This window comes from Tyto alba, unplaced genomic scaffold, assembly GCF_018691265.1.
Source record: "Tyto alba isolate M040663 unplaced genomic scaffold, T.alba_DEE_v4.0 Super-Scaffold_7, whole genome shotgun sequence".
NCBI lineage: Eukaryota > Metazoa > Chordata > Aves > Strigiformes > Tytonidae > Tyto > Tyto alba.
In genome coordinates this window covers 23,720,096-23,745,328 of record NW_024881328.1, presented here as the reverse complement: position 1 = coordinate 23,745,328, position 25,233 = coordinate 23,720,096, and the positions used below count along the sequence as shown (strand labels likewise).

General features: G+C 41.6%; 1 protein-coding gene across 3 annotated transcripts in view; it reads right to left on the bottom strand.

The window, feature by feature from the left end:
• The window catches only part of ITGA6 (integrin subunit alpha 6), a 45,403-nt gene extending 25,985 nt beyond the window's left edge, over positions 1 to 19,418 (bottom strand). For all 3 annotated transcript variants that reach the window (XM_042783898.1, XM_032989667.2, XM_032989668.2), the window contains exon 1: positions 19,183 to 19,418. In XM_042783898.1, the coding sequence (XP_042639832.1) occupies positions 19,183 to 19,343 (161 nt within the window). In that variant the 5' untranslated portion in view covers positions 19,344 to 19,418. The remainder of the gene's footprint in view (positions 1 to 19,182) is intronic.
• Positions 19,419 to 25,233: the final 5,815 nt, after the last annotated feature.

Here is a 25,233-nt window from a genome sequence, read left to right as displayed (position 1 = left end):
TGGTACAAAACATTTGAGAGAAGAGATCCCTGACATTACACTGTCAAGGAGGGCAAAGCTGGGACTATGGTTGGATCCGCAAGGCTCAAGAGGAACTCAGACCCCCTTTAAGGCTTCAGTTACAGAGTTTTGCTCAAGAGAAAAGCTTTTCCGCATGCTTCATAGCAGCAGTGGGACAAAGCAAACTGCTGCCCCTCAGAATGCTTTTCTAAATAAAAACAAGACTCACTTTTATTCATATCAAACATTTAAGACTGAATCAGTTAAGATCAATACACAATTTCTTAAGAAAACATTTATTCTATGGCACTAAAGCAATGAGACACGAAATTGATATATTATGAGAAAACACACTTTTTTAAAAACAGAAAATTACATCTGTATTCTGACACAGCCAAGTTTTTCACCACTTTTGTAGAAATAAATTCTACCACAATCCACAATTTGCCCTAATGAAGGCAACCCCCCTGAATGGTGAAGCCTTCAGGTAAAATATTTGCTTTTGACTGATACACATATAAAATTAAAACACACAGTGTGGCTGGGGTTTGATTTAAAGCATTTCCTTCTCTTCCCCCTACATATGTCTGGCATCTTTTTCAAAGATTTTTTTCAGAAATGTAGCAGTCATCACAAGAGTTTGTAATCTAAACAACCACGCTTTTAGAAGGGCCATTAATAACTTCATTTTCTAATTTTGGCAACAGTGCATTTAACTGTAATCTCCTAACCTATTTCTTTTGCAAAGCATCTGTTTCTGAGCTATTCCTAATGTGGGAATAGATACATTTTCTCCTCAGTTCTGTTACGCCCCAGGGAAAGACAGACGAAATTTTTAATTTTTCTTTTTTAACATTAACAACCATAGATTTAAGAAAGTAGAGGCACTGATTTCCTAACTTTTAGAAATTTTTATTATTTCTACTTTTTCATTTAAAGCTCGGGGGGTAAAAATGATGTATTGAATTCCACTTACAGAAATTTGATCAGAAACCTTTTGTTTCAACATTGTGAAGACAACTAAAAGCTTCCAGATTTGAAATACTTAATCTGGTTTAATTCACCCATCTACATACTACTGACAGCAGTGGGGCTAGCTCAAGAAAATTATGACCCTGTTCTTTTCTATGGAATAGCTGGACTATATCCTCTCCCTAGCTAAATGATACCTTTTACAACATACCATGATGTGGCCATGACCCTGATGACACTTAAGCCAGAGGGATGACCTACTGAGATACCAGGCAATAAACAGCATAGCCAACAGAAGCTAAAGTAGAAAGATGATATAAACTGGCCCAAACATTCAATGGCATCTCAAACACACCTGTTAAGATCAACAGAGGAAAACCGCAACTGTTCAGCCTTCTTAAGAAAAAGAAAAAAGCCAATCCAACGTGATCTCAAAGGAGACAGGCGACCTTAGATTTTTCCCAGTGCCCAAAACCCTCGTCCAAATCTTGCATGTTACTTTTGCCTAATTCTGCCAAAGTTATTTTCCACTGTAAACAAAGTATTTCAAAGCAGACTTATTTGAAATCCTCCAGACCACAAAGAACTGCTGTCAGGAAGCCTGTCACTAGTCTTCAAGGATCATCAAACACAAAAATCTTGACTCCTCTTAGGTACATCACTGGAAGTCTTTATTCACAGCACAGTTCAATAGCAGCACACAGTATGAACAGGCACTTGCAAAGGATTAGATCAGTTCAAGTAGATACTATGGTAAATCCTGAAATGTATTTTCAAGTAGCAGTCAAAGACCCACTAAAAAGTGGCATAACTCCTTTGTACTTCTTCACTACTCATCTGCCCCAAAGACCACAGCAAAGACGACTAAACCTGTGCTTCCAGGTTCTGCAAGACACTTTACTAGAGATGATGAGGACTATAAACATTATGAGAATTATCAACTTTACTAGGAACGTGAGAGTCATGTGCATCTAATCTTTGGCTGAATAAATCGAGCAAAACATAAAAATCCCTTGTCAAGCACACTGTAACTTGTGATCAACAGAGCTGCTGTTCACCTTGCCTACTGTTCAAGAGGTATGCTTGAAAAATCAGAATTCCGTTACAGAAGCCAAATTACTTAATTTAAAAATAAAAGTGTGCATGAAACTAAGGAAGTATGTCATGGACCATGCACCAGTGTGAATTTCAGCACAACTGCAGCAGTCCAAATGAATCAGCTAGTACACTGAGCCGTGCTACATGCTCAGAGTCCATCCAGTCTGAGGACACATTCCAGTCACTACTGTATGGCTACTTACTCGGCTATGTTTTAACAGAAGAATTTTAATCAAGTTTGAGCTCATTATGACAAAAATGAGTTGGGTTTTTCTGCAGCTATGCATGTTCCATTTTAGTTTTCTCAGTGGCAAGCAATACCTCTTTCTGCAAAAGGGAAAAGGAAAGGGGGTGTGAGTAGGTGCTCTCCTAGCTACCGCTATCTCCCTATATTGGTAGATGAAACACTAAGATTAAAACCAAAGAACTTCCTCTGCAAACTAAGACCAACAAAAATAGGTTCTTCATTTCTCTCCATCCATGATCACAGTACAATTCATTTTATTTACTGAGACTTCTCCCTGAACATGTACGAGGGCTACAGTCACTACTTTTTAATTCAGGTCTGAATGTTCAAAGTCAGGCTCCAGAATCCCTATCTAGACATCAAAATAACACTCCAATGTCAAGACTGCAGAGTAAGAGATGAAAACCCCAGACACTCCATGGGGACATTTTACTGATTTTCTATCCCATGGCAGGTTTGCCTTATTACTATGCAGAGAACAGCTCAGCCATACGGTATACTGAACATAAACATGTCTGAGCATGAGTTCCTGTTGGAGCCATAGCTTTTTAGGATTTGAGTTATGATGACTTAGTTACCTACTGTTTACCATATGAGTCGGACAAAAAAAAATTACTATTCCTCATGTAAATTGCAACATTATTTGCTTCATACTACTTGAATCCTGATTTTTCCCCGTTCACCTTGCTTAAATATATACTATAAAATGATTAGGTTTTCCCTGAGCTGATCAGACTGCACAGGTTTTAAATTAACTTCTATTAATAGTTCATTACATTACATTTCTGTAGATTAAAATAAGTGTCTGTCAAGTGACAATATTGGAAAAAAAAAAATCTGAATTCTCTCATACCCGGCACAAAACTACAATGCTCTTTAGTTCCAGTTATACCCCATAATTAAAACACGTGCCTTCCAATTTCAAACTAAAATTCTAATTTCAAACCAAATAAATCAGTCCTGATGCTCTTTTGGTTAGAATTAGATTAATTATTGCTTTCTCTCAATTACTTCTTGGAGATAGGTGATAATGACTGAAATCCCACTGCCAATTATGAGCATCTGCTGGCTTCCAGGGACAGATTTACTCCCTTACAACCCTGGATTCATGGCCAAACTTGAGATAATCCTATAGGATTAGAGCTCCAGGATTGGCATGTAATGCCAGTTTAACTAATTGATCTCACTGAGACACAATTTTGGCTCAGGTGGATCGTGCCTGCATTGCACAGATGCCAGTGAACCCAGCTGTACCTGCACATATGAGGTGCAGCCACAACGTACAACAACAGGGACAAGGATGAGCCCCCTCTCTCAAGAGAGGGGCCAGTGTAGCACCACATCCCTTCGCGTAACCCTAGGGCATAGCTACACCCACCCTACCTTACTGCAATATTACATTACACCTGAACGCAACAGCGGAGGCAAAAAAACCTCCATCTCATCAGTTATGCTGAGCACTACTCAAGCCTCAGAAAAGGCATCAAGACATCTTACTGACTTGATCTAGATCCGGACCAGACCTTTGGATAACCGTGTATAGAAAACATGCTTTATAAACCCACACATTTCCAAGAACTGAAAGGCAGTGGGAGCTGACTGTGCACAGTCAGGCAGGCACCAGGCCTCAGTTTGTCGACTGCTGTTGACCTCTACTGAGCAAGAACAGCTGTGCGAACATCAGAAAGAAAGGCTGCAGCTAAATTTAATCAAAAGTAGCCCAAAAGAGTTACTAAAATCCAAAGCAAAATACACCAGAAACAGCTTAACACTCACTTAACAGATATTATAGAACATTAAGCAGTAAGTAGAGCGCAGAGGGTAAAACTCTCCCTGCTTTTGTTGGTAATTTCTGAGAAGTTTAGTAGGTGGCTGTGGCTTCTCATCAGCTAGCGAAAACAAGTGAGAGTAGCTCCTGCTCACAGCTATCTGACCTCCCTCCAATATAGCTCATGAAACTACCCTGGTCCCTTCCAAGAAAAAGCTGGAGTTAAGATGAGAAAACTGTATCAAAAGAAATCCAGAAAACCTCCAAGCTCCTGGAAGTATTCCCTCACTCCACAGTGAAATTCTTTTCCTCACAGCCTGGAACTAAGGACAACATACGATTTCAACAACATACTTCAGAGAAGAAAAATTATCAGCGATTCATCACAGTTCTGTTTTGGAATAAACACTTACACAAATCAAGTCAAAGGAGGGAGAACATCTTCAACATTTTTTTGAAAGCAAATCCGTTCAAAGAAAGAGGCCTCCATTGCGTAAATTATATCTTGATTCAAACAAATACAAAAAAATACCACAGTCTGCACTGAGCTCAGACACTCTGCTATCTCATAAAGCTTCCTTCGTTCCTCCAATTCTTTCCTCTTCCATGGTATCTTCTACCCCAACTACAGCACCACTTTGCCGTCCTTTCTTTAAAAGTAACAGCAATGCATCAGTAGTGGCAGCTCTGAGCTTTATCAGACTGGAGTAGAAATAACTGAAAGTGTTTCCTGGGTAACAAACCATTACCCATTTCCACATATAGGCAGAATAAAATAGTCAGTGGTGTAAGTAATTTCCAATTTTGCGACCTTCATTGAGCACAAATGTCCAATTTAAGGGGTCGCTGTTCTCATATAACAATGCTGTCGCTGCAGACTCTGTACTGCAATGTGTTTTCAGAAAGACTCCACACACACAAAGGGGCCAAATCTGAAAAGTGATGAAGCTAAATGCTATGAAATTTCTTCCATCCCTGACTAGACACATAGACTCCTGCATCCTTTTCCTCTCACACTCCTGGTACTTGCTTGCAAAGAGTGGACTGAACAAAATGAAGAAATTGGAGTACTACCACTAAACCCTATTTAGATTAAACTTTACCATCAAATCGCTAGTCACAGTCACTAGTTTTCTATCAAATGTTTAAACTCAACAGGCAGAGACCCCTGATCTCAACATGGACATCTAGAGCCCTCCATTGGAGCTGTATTTTCATTCCTCTGCACTGGTTTGGTCTCAACAGTTTTTAAACTTGATGAAAGGGGAAGATGGGAACATCTTAACCCCTACAGTGTTTCAACATAACTAAAGTTGGTCAATGGGACAGAAGCTGTGTTGGAATACTGGTGTCACCACCTATACTTTGTGCCTGGATTTGGCTTCTCGCAACAGAAACAAGTCACAGGACAGGAGTACCACACACCAATGAGCACACAGAGATCGTACCCCCATCCACCTGGGCTGCTAACAGGAACTGGGCTCCTCCAAAAAAACCCCCTCCCAGCAAAATATAGCCCATAACTATGTCAACAGGGAACTTGTTTGTGATGCTTTTTACAGAGATACCCATCACTGCCAGCCTGTTACTAACAGCTATTTTAAGTGACTGATGATTCTCCTAATCTGCTACTCCACAGTTACATTTTCCAACCAGCAGCGCCCAGCCATGGCCAAGTACACTATTAATCTCTGGTGCCTGGAGGCTTGGCAATTGAAGGACTGCGATTTTCATTTTATTCATTTAGCCATTTTTAGGAAGATTATGATACAGGCTGGGAAAAGAAGCTGAAAGCAGCATAAGGACAAAAGCAAGCTAATACAAAGCAAAACTGGAACTACAAAGATACTTGTTGTTCTGGAAAGGCCACTTACTATTGACTTTCTGAAAGTCACATGGAAAAATAAACCCTTTCCCCTCATAGTCCAGCGCCCAGCCTGTATGGATTTGAAATAGGTTTTGTAGATCCAATTTTCATTGGTAGAAAGCATTTTTCTTACAAGAAACAGTAGAGTCTTCTCCAAAGTCATGTTTCAAAATAGTTTTCCATTTCAGACACCACTCTGGCTTTAACCAGGAGATACCTTGCATCTTTGATATTGTTAAACAGCAAGTGAAATCTGTATAATACTTACAGTCTTTATTTTCTCCCTTACAAGCTAAACATTCCTTCAGATTTAAAAGAAAGAACAACACCCGTGCCAGGAACAGACCTGAGCATGAAGTGATACTGTAAAACATGTATTAGACAGTTTTATAATTAATCAATGATAAACTTATGGAAGAAATAATGTTAAAGGGATTTTCACTCAGATTTTCTAACACGGCAGTGCCTGTTACTCCATTAAATCCTCTTATAACAATATGGGGTTTAACTCAAGAAGTGACAAGAGCACCATTTCAAGAAACAAACTTGTTAGTGGAGGCCCTAGCCGGCCCAGCCCAGCCGCTGCCCACAGCCGCCTTGTCTGCACCAGGCTCACTGAAACCACGCGAGTCCCACCAGAGTCCGCTGGGTGCAACCCAGCTGCTCCCCACTGCAGGCAGCGACGGTGCACGAAGGTGCAGGTCCCAACAGCAGCAGGACAAGTGAGCAAAGGCGGCTGCAATGACGTGGGGGTGACCCAGCAGTCCCCAGCTACCTGCAGGCACAGAAAGAGGGAATTGTCCGTCCCCACATCACAACCTCGCTCTCATGCCAACAGCCCCCATGCACCAGGGCCCTGGCCCATCGCTGCCCCAGCTCCTCTGGCAAAACAGCCTGTAAAGAGGCAGCTGCTGACACTACTATATAAACTGCTGAGTTAGTGCTGTGATCAGTGTTTTGTGGACATGCTCACTCTGCAGGCTTAAGTAAGCAAGCGCATGACAGAAATCAGGAATTCTGTCTCCTGCACCTGGGCTGCTCGTCATGCATGCCATAGAAAAACCTCCAAATTCTCGTTTAAACTTCCTCACATTTGCAGGGCTTGTCTTTGTACCCCCCCACTACACATGCCATTTGCATTTGATGTTCCTGAAAAATGAAATGAGTATCACATCATCTACTAGGTACATGTTTTAGCAAACAAACATGAAAGCAATCAAAATATAGAAACTCGCTCAGACTTTCTTCCCCCGTCCCCTAAAAAAAGAAAACTGAAAGCTCAGTGCTCCCAGTCGGTATTTGAAGACAACACTTGTTAGAGAGGTAACAACCACAACAGGCATATAGTGTTCATCAACATGCCAAAAGCCATTTTAAAAGAAACTGCAGGAGTTTTAATACAGCACAAAACAAATATTTGGGTTGAAATGTCGTTTCTCTATTTCCTTCACTGACTAAAGTACATCAGTTTCATTTGTTACCATAACTAAACCATTAAAAGGCATGAAAGAAGTACAGTAAGAGGGATGGACATTTCACAACAGGATCAATGGGCAATAGAGCATGCTACGGCAACAAATCCCACAGCCCTGCAGTATTTGAAGAGCGACTGCTGCCCAAGCTAACCCAGTCCATCGTTCCTTTACCCGTACATCCAATTTATGAGACTCCTGTTCCTTCTTTTCCAGACTTACCACCTTCTCCCTCTGAATTGTAGGGGAAAAAACAAGACAGGTGGAAACCTCCTGCACTAGATATACAACAACACAAATGGTAATATGGGACTTTGGGAGATTTACTGTCTGAACAGAAGAAATTCATCACATTCAGCTAAAACTTACCAACAAGAGCCCCGCTGGGAATTTTACCCACACCAGACCAACACTGGCACCCTGAACTAAGCTGTGCCCTCCAAGCTGCCAACATAAGCCCATGGCACCACAGAGAGGCACCCTGCAGGAGCCACCTAAAGAACTCTGCATTTGTAGAAAAGGCATGTACCTTCCTGATACATAATCCTTAATAAACGTTTCCAGTAACGAGCACACAAATAGCAATCAAACACACACTTCCACAGCCACAAGTCACTTGCATACAAAAGCACAGTTCAAATTATTCTAAAAGTCTTAAAACCACCATAGCCCTGGGTTAAAAGCCTGTAACAGGATCCACAGTTTGCATAAGGCTTTTATTCAAGCCATGAACGTAATGACAAAAACAGATGTGTCACTGGGTACATGTACTGACACATAGTCCCACCACTCCTTCAAATTAACTGAGAACATAGGCATTCAAATCAGTTGAAAGAATGTCGCTCCAATAAGGTATTTTTGTAGGAGAACCAAATCATATAAATGCCCATGCAGTTGGGACACTTAAGCAGCCTTTTTTTATGTTTCATGCAAATACTGAAACACTGATCAAATAGATCAACAGAAATAAATCATATGATCGCAAGTAACTTCTCGACATACAATTTTATGGAAGAAGCAATTATATTTTACTATGAGTAGGAATGTACAAACTCTGAGAATTTCAGTGAGCTTGCAAAACCCAAGAACAAGATTTTTCTGTTTTCAAAATAACTTATATTTGAGACTATGCCAAGAAACCCACTGCATTCTCTTCCGCTATATACTGCTCCCCCTCCACATGCACACACACATGCTTAATTTTTACATGCCTCCTCTCACACATACTTTTTTTCCATCTTTCACCACTCCCTATATTCTCACTGGAGCAGAACCTGGAATTAATTATTCGTTTCAAGTATTTTTAACACCCTACGTTCCTGTAGTCTGAAAGTTGTGCAAACAGTATTGCAACTATTACTAAGACTGGATCTGATCTGACAACAACAAAAGCATTCTTCCACTATATGCAGGAATATGGCTTGGCTGGCAAGACAGAAGAAACCTACCTCTTCAGAAACATTCTGGGGCCACACTACATAATTATCAAACGTTTCTCTAGCAGAAAAATAAGCTGAGTGGATGAAAAGTTTATAGGGACTTGTATAGTTATGCCATATTTGTAATAGCAGCTGCAGGAGTTGGCTCTATAAGAAAAAATATACCAAGTTTATTTTAGCATTTTTGGCCAAGAAAATAATGTGATTTCCCACTTAAAGTTTATTTCACACTAAACAGGCATGGATAATTAAATATGAGCCATGATCTCTTTTCAGACACACTGCTAGACATTACTAAAGTCTAAAAAGCCAGCATATCCAACCACTATGCAGGTTCAGCACCATCAATGACAAAGTGCAAGGCTAACCAATCTATAATTCTCTTACAAGTACGTGAAAAGAGCTATGAGAAAAGAAGGACGCAGAAAATTCAGCTACACAGGACGATAACATGCTTGCTATCAGCAACAGCTGGTTGCCACTTTTGAGCACTTCCAGGATAAACATGAGTTTCCCTCAGGCCTTTGACCCACACATGTGCTGCTGAGCAAACAACCTCAGGCACTACAGGGATGAGTCGTTCCCAGCATATCTGCAATCTCATTTTGCTTTGTTTTTTAAAGATATACTTTATAGACCTGCTTTTTTTTTTAGGAGGGTAACAATGCCAGCTGAAACAGGTAGCACATTTTGCTCTATTTGAAAAACTGTCTTTCATCTTCACTAAAAAGGAAACAACACTTAGTCTCTGTAAGAAAGTCTACCATTCCTATGGACACTATCTATCACAGCAAACTCGACAACTGTGCTGATCATTCCTATTTTCTGTTCCTTGTTTCTTTAAAAAATCTCCAAACTCACTGCAAGTAGAAAACAAATGCAAAGAATACAGCTGAATAGTAACCTAGCAGCTCTCTAGCTGACAGTGAAATCCAGTGCAGGATCTGTACGTGTCACCCTGGTGGGACTCAAGTACATTTTTATGCTACAGACAGCATCTACACAGGGAGCATCCCATGAACCCCTCTTGCTTTTGTTCGTGATCCCGCAGACCTTCTCCCTTCCAAACACAGTCAAAACATCCTCACCCACATTAGTACAACTGCTAAAAGGAAATCAATAATAGGAAATGACATATTTTTAGATGCAGTTCTGTAAGAGGAAACAAGAAAAACAGCCAATGCTCCAACAGAGCCAAAAATGGTCAGTCCATACTAGCAAATGCTCCTAAAATCACAATGCAAGAAACAGTACTTTTTCCCTTTTACTATCATTTTGATTTAAAAAAAAAAAAAAATTCTAATCTCAGGTACTTCACAGCAGAATACATCTGGCCTACTCTTTAAACTAAACCAACATAACTGAAATTCTCATTTCCAAAGCAACAGTTAAAAAATTCTCAAAATTATCTTAGAAAATATGATACTTATGATACCTTAAACCCAAGGGAAATTAATTTTACCAAGATTACAATACATTTTATATTAAAGTTGCTAAAGAAGCTTTAATAACCTACGGTTTGGCTCATGTATTTTTAATATACTGAATAATTCCCTTAAAAATGGAAGTGAGACTGTTTTTTCCACGTTGACGTTTGCTTTTCTAGGCTATATTCCTCTGCCATTACTTTAAAAGCAGCAACTTGCTTAATTCATTTATGTATATACCTCAATTAAGTATATCCAATGCTAAAAAAATGATTATTCTATGTTTTCCAGACCTTTCTGTATACCACTTTCTTCAAATTTTCCTGTGCCTCTTACTGTAGCTACCCTTGCTAAATACCACTAGGAGGTGTTCATTTTCCAGCTAATATTTCAGAGTACAGACCACCATCCGCCCATTCAATCATATGGATTTTTGTTTACTTGTTTTGAAATAGCCATTTACCCAATAGCCTAATCTCAGTCTTGTCCATCTGCAGAGTATGTCCCCAAAACACAGCATTTTTACAGTTACGGCTAGAATGATTCATCCAGCCCCAAGCTGGTCCTGAAACATTTAAAGAAGAGCTGATTTTAAACAGCAATTCTTCTGAAATGAATGAGGTATCTCCTATGAAAACTTACCAGATTGCATTCCTTACAAAACTGACAGTTGCCCTGGCGCACACAGAAATGGCTTCGGGTAGTTTAACAGAGGAGAAAAGAATGTCCTGTGCTGACTGGTGAACAATTTACTGCTGTAACATACTAGGCAACCCAATACACTAATTTGGGAAATGTTCTGTTTTATTTTGTGATGAATCCAGATAGCAACAAATTAGATCAGTAAACTTCTCTGCTTGCTATCCTTTAAGAAAAAACATTTATGAGAAGCCAACCTACCTGTCCTGCTTCTGCAAAAGTTTTTGTTATTTACAAATTAACATTAGCACCATTAGTAACATACACTAGCACAGAAAACTGTGTTCATTTTACCAAGCACCATGACAGTGATTTTGTGCTCCTTTTCATTCCTGTTTTAAAGAAATAATATCACTATAAATTACATAGAGATTTTTGGATTAAGTAAACTACACAACCACAGAATATTTATTAAAGGACAGTCAATAGTAAAGAGACTTCTCACAAACTTAAATAAAAAATGTTTCATTAAATGAAAACACTTAATTTGACATTCATACTACAAAGATTTACGTTTGTCTTGTACAGTTACAGATCGGACCCATCAAACAGTCCAGGTGCAGACTGATGCAGTCAGCCATATTCCTGAAAACACAACACAAACTATATTATTCCTGGCACGGTACCAGACATTTTTCTACTAGATTGTAACAAAAAAAAGGATTAATCAGGACTCTTTACACAGGTAAACAGCAGACAATGCAGTACATGAAACTCCACATCTGGATGAAGATTGATCCATACCTGATGGTAGGGTTGCCTTGCAGTTTATTCTTTAAATATATGCCATCTTAAAGAGTCTTACTCACTATCAAGGTAGCCAGCACAAGAGTGAAATTGATACAGAAAGTGTAGCATATCTTCCAATAATAATTCTGACACAGCCATGCCTCTGTGCCCAATACTACTAGTACACCTCATCTCTCTGTTCATATCTCTCCGAAAGCTCTTTGCTGCTCTCGAGACCTCAGAAAATTTGGAAAATGAAAACAAAAAGCAAAGGAAAACTATGTCCTCTAATAAAAATGCTAAATCTTAAGATTCCAGCTCATAGATAATGTAAAGATACAGTGCTCCCTTTAATGTCCTTGTTGCAGAGGAAATCCTGGCACAGCTGTTCCAAACCCTCCTGCTTTGGAACAGAGCAGCACACTGAAAGCACGCCTTGTGTTGTGCATGATACATCCTTCAGATGCTTGAATGGTTCACTCTACACCCCTGCATCTTGATCAATATTCTCTCTGTCTCCCTCACTTTCTACCCTTCTGTAGCTGATGGGGGCACATTTTAAGTGTAAAGAGCGCCTTAAGATAGGGACAGCAATGAGCATCACGCAGCTGTCTGCTAGCTGAAGCTTTCATGATGCCAGCACCACAGAGAGCCTTGATTCTTCGGCCCAGCTCCAGCACACACAGCTAAGAACCAGGGCAGAGCATCGACACAACACACACACCCCAGTCAGTACCCTGCCTCTCACTGCATGAAGGGAACTACAGAAAAAACTGTTTCTCCAGGTCACTCCCACCTCAGGTTTTAAACGGTGTTTATGCTCCTCAAACACATTTTAACTCATCCAACTTATAACTACAGTTCTCAAACCAAACTGAGTATCAGACTGAGAGGATGACTTCTCCCCACCAACATTTAAAGCAAACCCTGTTAAGGACTACAACTCCTTTTCACAATGGAGTGTCTCGCAGACTGTTTCACTGAAGACTTTGTCAGACATGCACACAGACACATCTACCTTGTCCATCCGTATGTGTCTACATCAGCTTTGCCTGAAAAGCAAGAGAATAGCTGCTGGTCTTTCCAACTGTTAGCCTTCCTCCCAACATGTCTCTGCCCAGTCTTCAGGTATCATTAAGCAGAGTTGTCGGGACCCACAGCCCCTGCTCAAGAACACAACTTGTCAAGGGGAATGGGTTTCCTTTGTCTTTAACTCATGTTTTGTGCAGTTCATTAGTTTTCATTCACTTTACTAAAGAGAAAAGCCTTTCTCCTCCTTCCTGAGACCAAGGTCTGTCCTTGCCTGCATTGTGTTATTCTGTTCCAGTTACACTATTTTAACCTTGCTAGTTTTAAAGGATGCAAGATTAAGTTTTCCACCTGTTTCTGAGACATGTCTAATACTTTAGCTGCAATACAGCTCGCTGGGCCAGCATATGCTGTGTTCATCAGGGCTGACATATAACCTAGTATTATTTAATAAAAACTACTTGGTATAAATTCCATCCTTTTAGAAATGGATGGGTACAACAGACTTGGACCAAAGGAACTTAAAGCAATTTCGGTTAATTGAGCCTTCACTTATATTTTTATGCTCTTGGAATGACTTGGCAGGTCCACGTTTTACACAGAATAACAGCTTACAGAACACCCTTCTCTTTCCAAACAAAGAGCCTGAAGAGAGAGGAATTTGTGCCTCCACAAATTTCCACTCACATCTATTGAAACACTTAAAAATAAGAAAGCATACGCCAAAATGCTTCTAAACATGTCATCACCTCTACCCTGTAAATGTTACGCTCTAGCAACTCCACCAAAGACATGGTACTTCTTGCATTAGAAACTGCTTCATCAATCAGCCTCAGAATAGGTAAAAACAAAAAGCTATGAAACTAAGGAGTTGTATCAGGTACAAGCATCTTCCGGTAAGAGCATAACAATTTTATGATCCGTACTTGAAGCTGATAGCCTAGGCTGTTTCTCAAAGCTGGAGTCTGCCCCTAAGGCCATTTACCATCACTGCTGACAAAAGGCATGTGCTACAGTCCTTACTCATAGAAAGCTCCCTCTAGCACAGCAATGAATTTTGTTAATTTTTAATAACACCAGCATAAGAAGAACACATCTACCACAGGGTTACTTAAGATTCTTATGCACTTACAGGTGACCACAGAAAAAAAACACTATCTGAAAACTCTATCACCTCTTGAAAAACAAGTTCCTCGAGGGGATGGAGGACTGGGATAAGAGGTTTGCCACTTACTGTGTGGGAAGGCTCGCTTTACACTACGATCGTCTGCCACACCAGTTAATGCTACAGTGAAGCTGAACCTGTGAACTCACACAGCTAACAGCGAAGGACTGTACTCTAGCATATCTTTCCTGACACAGCCTTTTTAGAGCCACCTGCACTAAACTGTCCTGGTGAAAGCACATTTTTGCTGAATGACCTGTGACTTCTTTAGTGCCTTGCAGGGTCTGCTCTTTTTCTACATTTATGCAAGTGGTTACACTAGTGCAATGTCCTCCTGTGTATCAGCTCAATGCTCCATTTCATCCTTCTTGCCTTAGTAGAGTTCTGCAGGACTAAGTGCACAACTCTTTCCGGCTCCTTTGAGGAAAACAAAAGAAACCAACAACAAAAAAAATTATGTTGACCTCTTTTTTTTCAACTGCAAGAATGGGAGTCAGATGCTGACTATTATAAGACAGTTTCCAACCTTTTGAATACCTGATCTGTAAACCTGTCAGCTGTGTCTCTGACACAGATAACCCACAGCACAACTCAAATTTATCCCTGGGAAAAAGTTTGCCTTCTGCCGTTTAACTCCACCTACAGCAATTCCACATTCTTTCCCCCTTCTGCAATGTAAATTTCTCTTCTCATTTATTTCACTCACAATGGATCTTTTTAAAAATCTTTCCCTCACCACTACAGGAGAACTCTTAAACTACTATTCCCTCCTCCTCCCCAACTTCATTTTATCCTGATCTTTGTCACAGGACATCTATCTCAAATACAAACAAACTCCTCTACTATCACAAATTTAAGAAGTAATCAAGCATGCTAAGCAGGTTATCCAAGAATAGCTTGCATAGACAAAAACAGAGACACACTCAAAAATACTAAGTGCAATGAGAGACAGTAAGGACACAGTCTTTGAAAAAAAAAAAAAAAAATTTTTTTTAAAATTGAAAACAGCACTAAAGACCAGCATTATTAAAGCATTTAAATCCTGGAGATGTAAATGTACACTGCCATTAATTCAGTACATCTAAAGCTTGAATTACTGTACACCACCTCTGCAAGCAAAAATTGTTATTTTTCACTGCAGACCAGCATAATCCAGCTCTTTTGTTGCTGGAGCAAAGTGTCTGTGAGCACAAGCCCTCAGTCAACACAGAAGTACTGGCTAAATAACACTGAGGATGCACTGCAGCAGTACAGCCCTGCTGACCTAAGGCAACTTTGTTATGTATATAACAGCTCACAGCACAGATATGCAGTATCAGCAAAACCTGTCACAAGTAAAAATTTCAGTAAGATAGTGCAATTTTTAGGACTTCGTCGCTGCTAATGGTCAGTGCAATCTTGACATAAAGTGCCTATCCACAGCTTTCTACCACACAGCTTTCCAGCTGATGAGAAGATCCTGAATGTTGATAACTACCACCTCATCCTTTTTTTGCCTTAGAAACAATAACCCTACATGAATTCAGCTGCATACTTCTACTGAAAATACTTGCAAATAATTCTGGTGTTAAAGTAATACACAAATATAGGTATTCTTGGAGCTTCTGTTCTAATTCAAGGTATTTGCTTAAATCATTGTGAATTACAATCAGTAAGGACTGGAACAGACCTGCTGGGCAACTTACATGGAATATGTATACATACATATCATTTTTATATATATTCTATACATATAAAATTATACATGTGACTGCACTCACTATATATATAATAAGTAGGTTGTAATAACATATTTATTATAATAGTAACATGTTTAGAATATATAATAGCTAATATAGATATAGCAAGTGTCGTCCCCATTTACAGATGCTAGATACACTCATGTTCTCCATCACAGGACTACTTAAATTTTAACCACATTATTCCTATAGCTACACTGGCCCTGAGTCTCAGGCCCCTCCAAGTTGCCAACTTTCTTCCTGTTTGCAGACAAAATATACTGCTGTTGTGTCACCAGCCCCTCACAGAACCAGAACCCCTTATTTTCATCATATTGACAGATTAAAAACAGAACAATCTTATACAGGGCAACAAGTTCCACTCTCTAGCCTTTTCTGCTAACTGATTCACTGTGCTTGACAATGAATCAGAACTGGACACAGAAATTGGGGCAGGCTACCTGTAGTACCTCCAATGTCAATGCTCCCCTGATACACATTAAGATTGTGTTCAGCTGTCTTTCACACCCACATGCCATTAGCTGTCCATTTTCAGTCACTGTGAATTAATAAAGTTTTTCTCCTCCAACTGACAAACTTTCAAACTTTTCTCACAGAAAGATAGTCACAAAGAAAACCAAAATCCTGTTACTAGTCCACAGCCTTATACTCAGTACCATTTGTAACTAAAGTCAAAGCAGCTGAACAGTCATCTACCCATATTGTTGGGAGTCAAGTAATTCCTCATTAGCAAACAGGGCTTTCATAGCTAACACTGGTAAATGAAAAGACTGCCATTCAAAGCTCATACGCAATCCGCGGTATCCTGTGACTAAGAAAATAGGTGATCAAAAGCAAATACCATGTTTAGTCAAAGGCTATTTCAGCTGTACCTTTATTTGTCACACTTTCTAGACATTCTCCACCCTCATCTTTATATAAGATTTTCACAATGCTTAACACTAAATTATCCGGTATGAGGAAGAGGGAACCATTTCACTTAAGAACCACTTAAGTGAGGCAAGAGAAAAATTACACATCATTTAGTTTGTTTTACCAAGCCTTGCTCCAAGCCACAGACTTAAACAGCCCTTGAGCAGAATTAATATATTTCACCTTCTCTCATTTGCTTGTTTTTCTAAGGATTGACTGATCTTGCACGCCTGTTACAATCCACTTCTAATTGTAAAATCCGAGGGGCAGGGGGTCCTCTGGTTGGCAGGTTTCTTTGTAATGGGGGTCCTTGCCAGATGAGATGTCACTTTTAATTAAGTTTCAATGATGAAATGGGATTTGTGTATTTTTAGCAACTACTTACAGTGTTAACGCTCAAACCATAACTGAGCTTTGAAGTTAGCAACCATTCGAGAATAAGGGGTAAAATAAATACTTCTGACTAAGAGATAGCTGCACATAAAACCACTTTTGCAGTGGAGGTAAGACACAGACCAAAATGCAGTTAGGAATTAAGAGGTATTGCACCCCTGAGAACAAACTACTAAAATTCCTGCTGTTACAGATAATGGGCAGCATACAGGCATTAGACATACTTGTTTCACAGTAGGAGACCTCAGTATGACCTGCATTCCCATAACTTTCCACCTTCACCAAGTATCTGGACAGCAGAACCCATCTGTTCTACCTATAAAGAGTCAAGCTATTTAGAAGCTGCACGTGCTTTCCATGGAACAGGCCACATGAACCATTTGGGTTTAGTTCAACACTGCTCATTTTTATCTGATATAAATATGCAGCCTAACGTGGGAGGCTCCAGGTTTCCCCACCAAAACTCTGATTTGTTTTGTAAGACAGAATTTACACAAAGCAAGCTAAACGTGCCTCTGTCCCTATGAAAGATAGTTCAGCATGTTTAATGTCTTGTTCTCTTACAGCCACACACTACTACTCTTACAGATGGAAAAAAGATGCTCAATGTGACTATAACATCACCATGTGACATAAACGGTTTCATTCCAAGAGTATTACCCAGTAGCTACCCAGGGTAGCACTCAATCTTTATGCTAAAATTCATTAATAGATTTTTTTAAATGGCCAAGATGCCTCAGAAGTGCACATCACCATAAAATGCAGTTTCCCTAGCCTGGTTTTGTCCCTATTAGAGACCCTTGCTTCTCAAGAAAGCCTAGATTCAGAGAGCCATGTTAAGGCATCTGGCTCTGCTCTGTCCCAGACTTGGATTGCCTGAGGAAGCACTTACTATACGTACAATACAGAACTTTCATGCTAATAATCTCTGAAGCATTTCAGCCAAATATTACAGACTAGCTTGAATACTGTGACTGCTCTTGTGTTTCTACTGACTTCTCAGTAATTGGCTTTCTGTCTCTGCATATTCTGACACACTGGCTCATCCAGTATTAACAATACAATGGGAAACTAACAAGCTTCAGGCACTGCTTAGTACAACTAAAACAAGACCAATGCAAGAGTAATCCTGTGAAGAATTAAGATCAATGCCTCTGAAAAGGAGCCCGCAGATTTGTATTTCATTCTTCAGGATAACATGGGTCATTTTGTCTACTAGATGGAAGAAAGGACGTGGGTATTTGTGATTTATCCTCCCTTACACACTGTAATTTCAATGAAATTGCACAGAATGCAAGCATGAGCAAAATGGGCCCACAGGACATTTAAGTAAGTTTAGCAGCTAACTATGAAGCACACGGTTTCTTTCCAGCTTCCTTCTCCCATTAACTCTGTATGGATTACAGGCTTGTCTCCCCTTGAATTAAAACTAAATATTTTGGGAAGCAACATTTATTTAATGACAGTATCTTACACAAGAGACACTCCATCCAGTACTGCTGGATAGGGTGGGGTCAGGTACTGCTCAGATACAGTCACGAAGCGGCAAGAATCCTGAAGACGTACAAAGGAGCCTTACTTTGCTTTCTGAGCTTCTCAAAAGAAGTTCCTAGCTTTCACCCATACGCCACCAACACCGATTTATTTTTCGCGACTTCCTTGTGCCACCTCCCACCTGCGCTCCCGGGCAGGTTCCGTCTTGAGCAGCCGCCCCTGCGCTACCCGAGGCCGGGTCCGCACAGGGAGAACCAACCCCAGAGCCCGCACAGGCACCCGCAGCGCCGGGGCACGGGCGGAGCAGGTCGGCAGTGGCCCCGGAGCCCGCCCTGGGCTCCAGCCCGCCGACGCCCCGCTCCGCCCGGGCCCCGCGGGCACAGCCGCGGCCGGCGGGGCCCGCGCAGGAGGGCGCTGCGGCGGGAAGGTTTCCCAACGGGGGGCTGTCGCTCGCCGCCCCCGCTCCCCGCAGGCCACCGGGGCGGGCGGGGCGGCACCTCGCTCCCCGGCACGTCCCCGCCGCTCCGCTGCCTGCGGGCGGCCTGCGGCGCCGCAGCACCCCGCGGGCCGCGGCAGGTGCCGCCCCCCGTCCCTCCGAGGGACTCCCCCCTTCGGCCCCGCTTCCAGGTGCGGGCCGGCGGCCCCGCACCCCGGCCCGTCGCCGGGGGAAGTTTCCCGGCGGAGGAAGGGAGGAGGTTCCCCGCGGCCGGCTCGGGACGCGAGAGCACTTACAGCCGTTTCTCCTGCGGCTGCAGCTGCCGGTGCATGGCGAGGGAGAAGCCGAAGAGGCTGCCCGGCTCCCCGCGCCGGCTGATCACGTTGTCCGTGTCCAGGTTGAAGGCGCCGGCCAGCCCCGGCAGGAGCAGCAGGTAGAAGAGAAGCGCGGCCGCCATCTGCCCTCGCCGGCCGCGGGAACCTGCCGCCGAGCGCCGCCGCCGCTCCCCGCGCTGAGGGCGCCCGTTGTGCCCCGCCGGCCCCGCGCGCCGTGACGGAGCCGAGCCCGCCCCGCCCCTCCCTCCCTCCCCGCCGCGGGCTGCCCGGCCCCCGAGCGGCGGCTCCCGTCTCCCGGCCCCCGCGCCCCCGCCGCGGGGGTGGCGGGCACGGGCCCGGCACAAAATGTCCCCCGGGGGCCGGCAGCCGAGGCCTCCGCCTCCCGGGCCCCGGGGGGAGACAGCGCCTGCCGCTCCCCAGCCCCGCGGGCCTTCTTTTGCTCTTCGCACCTGAAAATAGAGCCGCGCCGCCGGGCGGGCCACGGCCGCAGGTGAGGAAAGGGCAGAGACCCCCCACGGGGCACGGGGAGAGCTGATGCGGGTCTGGGTGACCCCCAGGGGTACGTCAGGGCACTGGCCCTGTGCGTAACACCCTGCCGAAAGGCTCTGAGGTTGATGCAGAGAGATGGCTTGCATGACCCCACTGCTCTGGTGCTTCTCATGGTTAGTCTGTATTATCCAAAACAACCTGTGAGGAAAAGATGGAAAAAATAAGTTAAAAAAAAGGTGCGTATGTATCTGTTTTCCTGACTCTTCAGACAGCACCTAAGGACAATCTCCTCCAGCACCTCCTATCTGAACAGATCTGAAAATTTCTTATGCCTACCTTACAATTGTTTGAAAACAATATGTGGGTTTGGGTCCCAGATCATTTTATCTCACACTTTCACCCATAACTCCAAAAGGGGATTTGCACACATATCTTAACGCACTTCATCTACCCAAGAGAGAGAGCTGTTTTGGTCTGTTTGTAACAGGGTCATGGTTTAGTGCTCTGGTTTAGGGAAGTGGATGCAAGGTTTTGAAACTTCAAGAGTGCCAAGCAGCATGACAATACTCTGTTGTTCTACTGATATCCAGGGTATGAGGAGAGAAGCTTCTCACACAAGAGATTCCAGAGAAAGTGACAAAAGAGCAGTCGAGACAGAGCACTCAGATATGTTGATACTCCAAATAACTCCTTCTGGAACAATACCCTGCCCCCATGGAGTTAATCCAGGCTACTTTTTCCATAGTAATTATTCTAGGATAACTCCATGTATAGACAAGTCTTTGGCTCAAGTCCAAAACACCCTTGATCAAAAGAGAAGAGAAAACGCACCAGAAACGTGCATCTAATGTGGAAACAAAACATTTTGTTAAATTAGGTTTCCAGACACTTCCTGCTAATAAAGTCTTCCCCTGCTTGCTCTTCATGCCCAACTCATTCGAAGTCTTAATCCAGTGTTCAATCACTTCACAGTCATTGCCACAGCAAAAACTGTACTGACATAAACACTGCCCTACAGTTTCACTAAAGGACCCATAAGGGGGAAGGGTCCCAGACTAATTACAAGTAGGCTTACTACAATCCACATATTTCACAGTTATTAGTAAAGATTTGAAAACAAGTCTTTTAAAACAGCATTGAGGTCTGTACCAAAGTCTTAGCAGTTTGCCCTTCGGGACCATTTAAACTTGCATGCTTATAATACTCTTCTAGTAACTATAGTTACTTTTTAAGTAATGCTTGTACTCAGTAACTTGTGTAAGGAGCCACAGAAATACTTTCATCCAGAGCCATCCAAATGATATTGGCACACCAGGTTCATCTGACTTCTCCCTCTCCTTTCCTCCCTCCCTCTCTCCCTCTAACCGGCGCTGCCTGGGCATGTTGTACCTGTTTGTTGTTATCCACAAAGGCTGCTGAGGGGAGACAGATTTTTCTCATCTCTAGATGCAGTAACAAGCATTCCAAGACACAGTTATATTAAAACCTGTCTCAAGTGACCACAGCAGGAACAACAAAAATAGACTGTATACGGGGTGGAGCAGAACTGCACACAAACAGCCTAGAGCTACCTTGGATGGTCCCTCATCATTTCATACTATTTTCATTTGCTCCAGATGAGGAGAGAAAAGTTAAAAAAAAAAAAAAAGTCCGTTTCCTTCCTTTGCTCTTCCTCCAAAACAAACACACTGTGGGTTATCTATAACTAACATGTACTTCAGGAATTCCTCTTCTGTACCATCCCTCTATAAAGGGGGACCAAGATTAGGTATGATGACCAATTAAAGGTGACCATTCTGCTATGCATAACAACAGGGTGATTTTAAGAAAGGCAATGGCCAGATCAAAGCTGTCTTTCTTTTTTGTAATATGCGCTCTGCTATTGCAGAGTTTTCAAGCTGTCTGCTTGTTAATGGTGTGTTGATACTCAGCCAAAGGGCTACAAGGTGTTTGCCTGCTGTGTCTACATATTGAGTAAGCCTTACTGCCAGCAATAGTTACCTCCTCCATACAACTGTGTAGTTAATTACAAAGGGGAAAAAAAAGTAATTTCTAGAAAATAGAAGACGTGGGATGGAAAAGCTAGAGCTTGGCAAGAAATTTTAGGCTTTCCCTAGAAGGAAGGCAAGGCACAATGCTTTACATTTCTGAACTTTTATCATTTATATGAACAAAACGTACTACAAAAAGAAATACAAAACTTGTGGATATTCAGCTGTGCAGCTTTAATGCAACACATCAAATGGTCCTGAAAAGCCAAAAACATGTAAACATCCTGTTCCCCTTTCATTAAAAAAAAAAAGTGCTTGATTTTATATTTGATGTAATTCCAGATGAAAAAATTATACAGTCCAAAAAGGTTTGGTTCACTTTGCAAGTTCTAAAGTTACCGAATTGTTTCAGTTTAGAAACATAACCTCATTTTAAGTGTTTGTAGCCTGGATCAACCTTCTGGATGGTTTCTCCTTAACGCAATACATGTACCATTTTTAAAACTGCATGTTCTCCAATTTATTTACATTTATTGAACGGGTGCATCTCAACAGCTACAATAAAGATCTGTAACCAGGCTATCAGACTATTTTTGCCAGTATATCCCCTATGGCTGTTCTTGGTTCTCTGTCAACAATGACATTAGGACTAGCAAACAGCAACACAGGAGATAAAGGTGCTTACAGTGGTCAGGGAGACAAACTACTCAATACCATGTAAGCAAAATATTTTGCTCTGAACAGCCTAGAAACCAAAGCATGAAAACAGTTGTAGTCACACACTTTGTATTCTGAATTATACAGAACTGACACTCATCACATTTATATAATTTATAACTGAATGTCTCAATCCTCTCTTTCTTTACTGTCTTTTCAGAAAGGTTCCTAAAATGCAGCTATTAATCTGATATAAATATAGCAACAAGTAACTACAGTTCCAGATTAAGTTGTTGCTATGTTCTTATAACTTGTTCTCATTGATGTCTAACACAACTATAGACATCATTCTGCCATTCTTTACTGGCTTGCAAAGTAAAAATATTTTACTTCTGTAGACAAATTGTTTAGAATTTGACATGATAATCCAGATTTAAAGTCTTGAAGCCTGAGTCTTTAACATTTAGTGTCATGGCTTTAACTTAATGTTTCTACATACTACACAAAGTATTACACAAACAAAAATATGAGTTGAAATAAATATTTCAGTCCAGACTCAGAATTTTGGTGAACACTGTGACCAATGTTATACAGCAGTTCTTTAAGGCTTTTACATTGAGAGAATATTTTTCCACTCAAGTTGTCAGGTACATTCCTTAAGTAGTTTCAGAATGACCAGCCTGAACTGTTTGGAGAGTAAACATCTTTGTAAACATACTTGGAGGCACTTTATGAGCATAGCTAGGCAGAGATCAGAGAAATGCTGGTGACAAATGGGAACTAAACACCCGCAGTTTGGATTGCTGTGGAAAGAATTTAGGATGTTCCTTCAAAGTTACCGATAACTAAGGCATAAAACCAGTCATTTTGAATGTATGCCTGTATTCTAATTCACTACATACATACACCACTATATAAGACTCCCCCCCAGTAAGGGCTGCATAAGCTTAAACATCATGATACACATCATAGGTCCCTTTGCAGCCACATTTTGTGGCTCTCAGCCAGACATATATACCCCCAAATCTCTTCTATCACCACAGGTGAAACTTGTATCATTGGCTGTGTTCCAGACCCATCCATACCATGCATCCTCCCTGATCCACAACACCGTCCTGCATGTCAAACCCTGCTTGTCTTGTACCATTGTTCACCCGAGCAGAGAGACATAACCTGATAGCAGACACAAACTTTGGGGCAATTCTAGCCAACTCTCCCTCAGTATCTGTCTACACGTGCATCTTCTAGCCAGTTTGGGCCAAAGCAGCCAACCACTGCTCACAGGCTACCAGAGGAGATTAAAAAAGCAAACAATGTATTTCTTGAGTAGGTGTTGGCAGGGAGTAGGGGAGGAAGAAAACAGGTTTACAAATAAGATATTCATAGGATCTCCCTGGAGATTCTCCCCAGGAACTCAGGAAGCAAAATGAACCTTCACGGGACACATTTTAACTCCATCAAGAGCCCAAAATAATCATTGTTCAGGACAAAACACTTTTGTTCTCATAGCTCACACAGATTCTGACTAAAGAGTCTTTGGCCATCACCCAAAGCACAACTCCACTCAACCTTGATAACACTTACCTCCAAGAGCTGCACTGGGTGCTGGACACAAAGGATCTGGCCCTGGGACAGAGTCTGCAAAGCACAAGACCAAGAATTAGTCACTTGAGGAATCTGGTCTCTAGGTCACTATCTAGCTGAGCACAGCACAGCTGAGACCCCCAACTCCCCTTGCAGCAAACTAGTGGCAGCAGCTGTTTGGTCATTACCACCCTTGTTACACCTGCTCTCTCCATCAGGTCCTGGATCAGACCCAGCTGTGAGGGCAGTCAGCTGGCTGTTCAGCTTCCATGGAGCAGGAAAAGCCCAGGCAGTTTGCACAGATGTTTCCAGTGATTGACAAGAACCGTGCAAAGATATATGACTTTTTTAATTCTTTTTTTAATAGATTTAAGTTTTTTGGTCGTTACTGTTGGTAATTTTACAATTTTGGTACTAGAGCCACCTCATTCACATGTGCCAACCAAACCACGTCTGCCACTGGTTCAGCAGGGCCTGTGTTCAAGACATGTTTAAACATGGCTCTCAGACCACTGCAGACAAAGCCAGCAGAGGCTCCTTCTCTGGTTAAGGTCTAAAGCTAGCAGCCTCAGAAAGATGCTTCCCTCTACTTTCTTTACTTTTTCTTTGCTAACGGAAGTCTTCTCTCTTCTGTTTTTGAAATAAAAATAGATCTAACAAATTTATTCACTTTTCTCTTTAGATTAACATCCTGATTTCTGAAGAACAAATTGGACAAGGCAGAACTGAGCTCACAGTCCTCTTTTTTTACTTTGTTTGGATCACCATTTAAAAATATTTATTTTCTGGACAGTATGTAGTTTTAATTAATCTTAGTCTTTTAAACCAATCCATAATGAACAAATCCAATCTTTTTTTTATATTAAGTCTCACTTGCTAATGTGCTCAATAGCAATGAAAATGTGAATTAAGCAAAGGCTGTTAAAAAAAAAAAAAATCCTAAATAAAGTCGGTACAGACCCAGTCCGCTCAGGTTTTGAGCTACTGTCTGAGTGAAAATCAGGTTGTTCTGCCCTGCCCTGCTCTGCCTGGATGTGAATAGCAGTTCTGTGGAGGCTGAGGACACACTGCAGTTCTCATAAGCTCCCTGCTGAGCAATGCAACCTTCAGTTTCTGGAGCCTTGTAAGTTATTATACAGAAACGAAGCATTCTGCCTTCATGCTAATCTACCTGTACTGCTATTTTACATGCAAAAATTATCAGATACTTTCACTTTCTCATTTAGTCCAACAAATTAAGAAAATCTGTTATCCAGTGAAGACTTTTTAAAAATACCATTTCTTTATCCCA